The 2833-nt window shown below is 18.5% G+C and overlaps 2 protein-coding genes across 2 annotated transcripts in view; both read left to right on the forward strand.

Moving 5' to 3' along the window:
• Nucleotides 1-1495, forward strand: part of LOC102674343 (chitin synthase chs-2-like) — a gene marked incomplete at its 3' end in the record, with an annotated part of 7964 nt that extends 6469 nt beyond the window's left edge. Inside the window, exons 15-18 of the mRNA XM_031510069.1 lie at nucleotides 483-647; nucleotides 746-913; nucleotides 1010-1238; nucleotides 1350-1495. Of these exons, the coding sequence (XP_031365929.1) occupies nucleotides 483-647; nucleotides 746-913; nucleotides 1010-1238; nucleotides 1350-1495 (708 nt within the window). The remainder of the gene's footprint in view (nucleotides 1-482; nucleotides 648-745; nucleotides 914-1009; nucleotides 1239-1349) is intronic.
• A 516-nt stretch (nucleotides 1496-2011) lies between these two features.
• The window catches only part of LOC102671887 (another transcription unit protein-like), a 3582-nt gene continuing 2760 nt past the window's right edge, over nucleotides 2012-2833 (forward strand). The window contains exons 1-2 of the mRNA XM_006614885.2: nucleotides 2012-2171; nucleotides 2274-2622. Coding sequence (XP_006614948.1) covers nucleotides 2126-2171; nucleotides 2274-2622 — 395 coding nt within the window. The 5' untranslated portion in view covers nucleotides 2012-2125. The remainder of the gene's footprint in view (nucleotides 2172-2273; nucleotides 2623-2833) is intronic.

Consider the following 2833-nt stretch of genomic DNA (forward strand, 5'->3'; position numbering starts at 1 on the left):
TAATTATTTTACAATCAATTTAATTAAAATTTTTAATAATTTTAGTAATGTACTAAAAAGTAATATAGAAAATAGAGATAATGATGTTATCAATATATCAAACGAAAATATAGAAGAAAAAAATAATCAAAATAAAACATATAATGAAGAAATAAAATTACAAGTATTTGAAAAATTAGATAGAAATACAGATTCTGAAATTGAAATTTCAGAAGATACTTTTATTAATGATTATCAAGAAAATTCAAATTACTTAATAAATCCTTATTGGCTACAAGATGAACGTTTAAAAAATGGAAAAGTAGATTTTCTTTCTTTTAAAGAAGAAGAATTTTGGAAACAATTGATTAAAAAATATTTATTTCCTATTGAAAATGATATAAAAAAACAAGTATGATTTCTAAAAAAAAATTAAATTATTAAAATTAAGAAATTCAATAAAAAATTATTACAATACATTAAATTTTTTTTAGGAAAATATTACAAAGGAATTAATAAATATACGTAATGAATATCTTTTAAAATTTTTTATGATAAATATAACATTTATAATAGCAATATTTTTACTGCAAATAAACAAAGATATTTTGCGTTTCCAATGGCCATTTGCTATTCTATATAATATCACCTATGTTGATGAATATGAAGTAGGTCTTATTTTCTTAATATAATAATAAAATATAATATAATAAAATATTCTAAATATATTTTGATTAATTTTATCATAAATCTTTTTTTTTTTCAGATACATATATATAGAAAATATATGCATTTGGAACCAATTGGATGTCTTTTTATTGTTGCATTTGTTTTTATTTTATCAATTCAATTTTTAGCTATGTTGCATCATCGTTTAAATACATTTGTCCATGTACTTGCTAATATAAAATTAAATTTATTTTATCCTATTAAGGTAATATAATAAATTATTATTTTATATTTTTATTTTATATTATATTTTATATTTTATATTTATTTTATATTTTATCTTCTCTCTTTTTTTTTTTAGAAAAAAGATATATCAAATGATATTAACATTCATGCAAAAAATGTAGCTGAAAATCTTCAAAATACAATAGATATTGAGAGAATATTTAATTTAAAAGACAATATTGCATTTTCTTCTGGAAAACATAAAACTGTTAGAGAATTAATAGAAGATAATCAAAATTCTTCAAAAAGACTTTCCAATTTTGAAATACTTTTCCATAAACAACTGCAGGAAATTGATATATCTGGTATTTTTATTTTTAGATTAATGAAATTCAAACTTATATTTTAATAATGAAGTTATTATAATAATGGCAATAATAATTTAATTTCAAAATATATTAAATTTATTATTTCAGGATTTTCTAAAACAATATCTTCAAATATATTAAAAGATGTATTGGAAACAGAACATCATTCAAATATTTTGACAGAAAATAAACCACAATTGGAAAATAGTATATCTAACAATAATATAGAAAAGAAAAAATTATCAAAACATTATATATATGATAATCCAACATTTTTAAATGACACTAATAAATAAATTTACGTATTATATTCTTATTAATCTTATTTATTCATATTTATATTACATTAAATAATAATAATTAAAAAACATTTGTTGTAATTAATCAATATAAGAAAAATTTAATTATTATTTTAAAATAAATAAACTATTAATCACAATTTTTCTTATATTATATATTATATATTATATATCTTTTTAATTTGTAATTTATATATTATCTTAAAATATATTTCGAAAAAATTTTATATTTTTTAATCTAATAATTAATATTAATTTTATGAAATATAAAACGAAAACATATTTTAAAAATATCAAATGCATATAATTTATTTAATGAAACATAAATGCTTGATATAAAATTCTAGTAATTTTAATTCTAGTAAATTTTAATAAAATGACTAGATATAAATAAAATCATGTGATTAAAATATAGAAACAAGATCGATTTATAATTTTGAAATATTTGATTGGTTGACAATATAGAATGTATATCCCGCTCTTCATGTCAGTTTGCATCTGTTATATGATTTATTTGTCTATGGTTGAATTTGAATCGCTTATATTTATTTAAATAGGTTATGTGTTTCTTAACACAAGAAAAACATGCCATCAACAAAGAAAAATCAATATGATTCTAATTGGGATTCTGGTAAAAATTTAACAATATTAATTCAATAAATATATTTATTTTTTTTTTGTTTAGTAAAATTCTTTTTAAAAAAACAAGTTATTGTAAAGAATTTTCTTTTAGGATCAGAATCTGATAATCGATCAGGATCATCTAGATCAAGTCGTAGCGGTACACCTAACTCTAATACTGCAAATTCTACACATGATAGAAATTCGGATAATGAAAATGAGGCACGATCAGTAGGTTCTGATATTAGTGAAAGATCTTCTAAACAAAATTCTAAAAGTCCATCTCCAGTTAGATCAGATTCTAGACATTCAAGTATTGGATCTACACATAGTCAGAAATCTGGTTCTCAAAGATCTAGATCTGGTAGTCCAAAATCAGTTATATCAAATAATAATGATTCACAAAGATCTCAATCATGTTCTCCAAAAGAAAGAATATCTGAAAGTCCAATATCTCCAAAGTAAGTAAATTTATAATTTAAAATATAATGTAAAATATTTTCATTTTTTCAACTATTAACTTTTTAAGATTTTAATTTATTTAAAATGTTTATAATATGCTTAAAAAACATTGACTTTATATATAAATAACTTTTGAAATAATGGATTTTTAAATTTAAAATTAATATTTTTCTAATCGTCAAAAACTATTAAAAAATAAAAAAAAAAAAA

The sequence above is a fragment of the Apis dorsata genome, unplaced genomic scaffold, assembly GCF_000469605.1.
Source record: "Apis dorsata unplaced genomic scaffold, Apis dorsata 1.3 scaffold_199, whole genome shotgun sequence".
Taxonomy (NCBI): domain Eukaryota; kingdom Metazoa; phylum Arthropoda; class Insecta; order Hymenoptera; family Apidae; genus Apis; species Apis dorsata.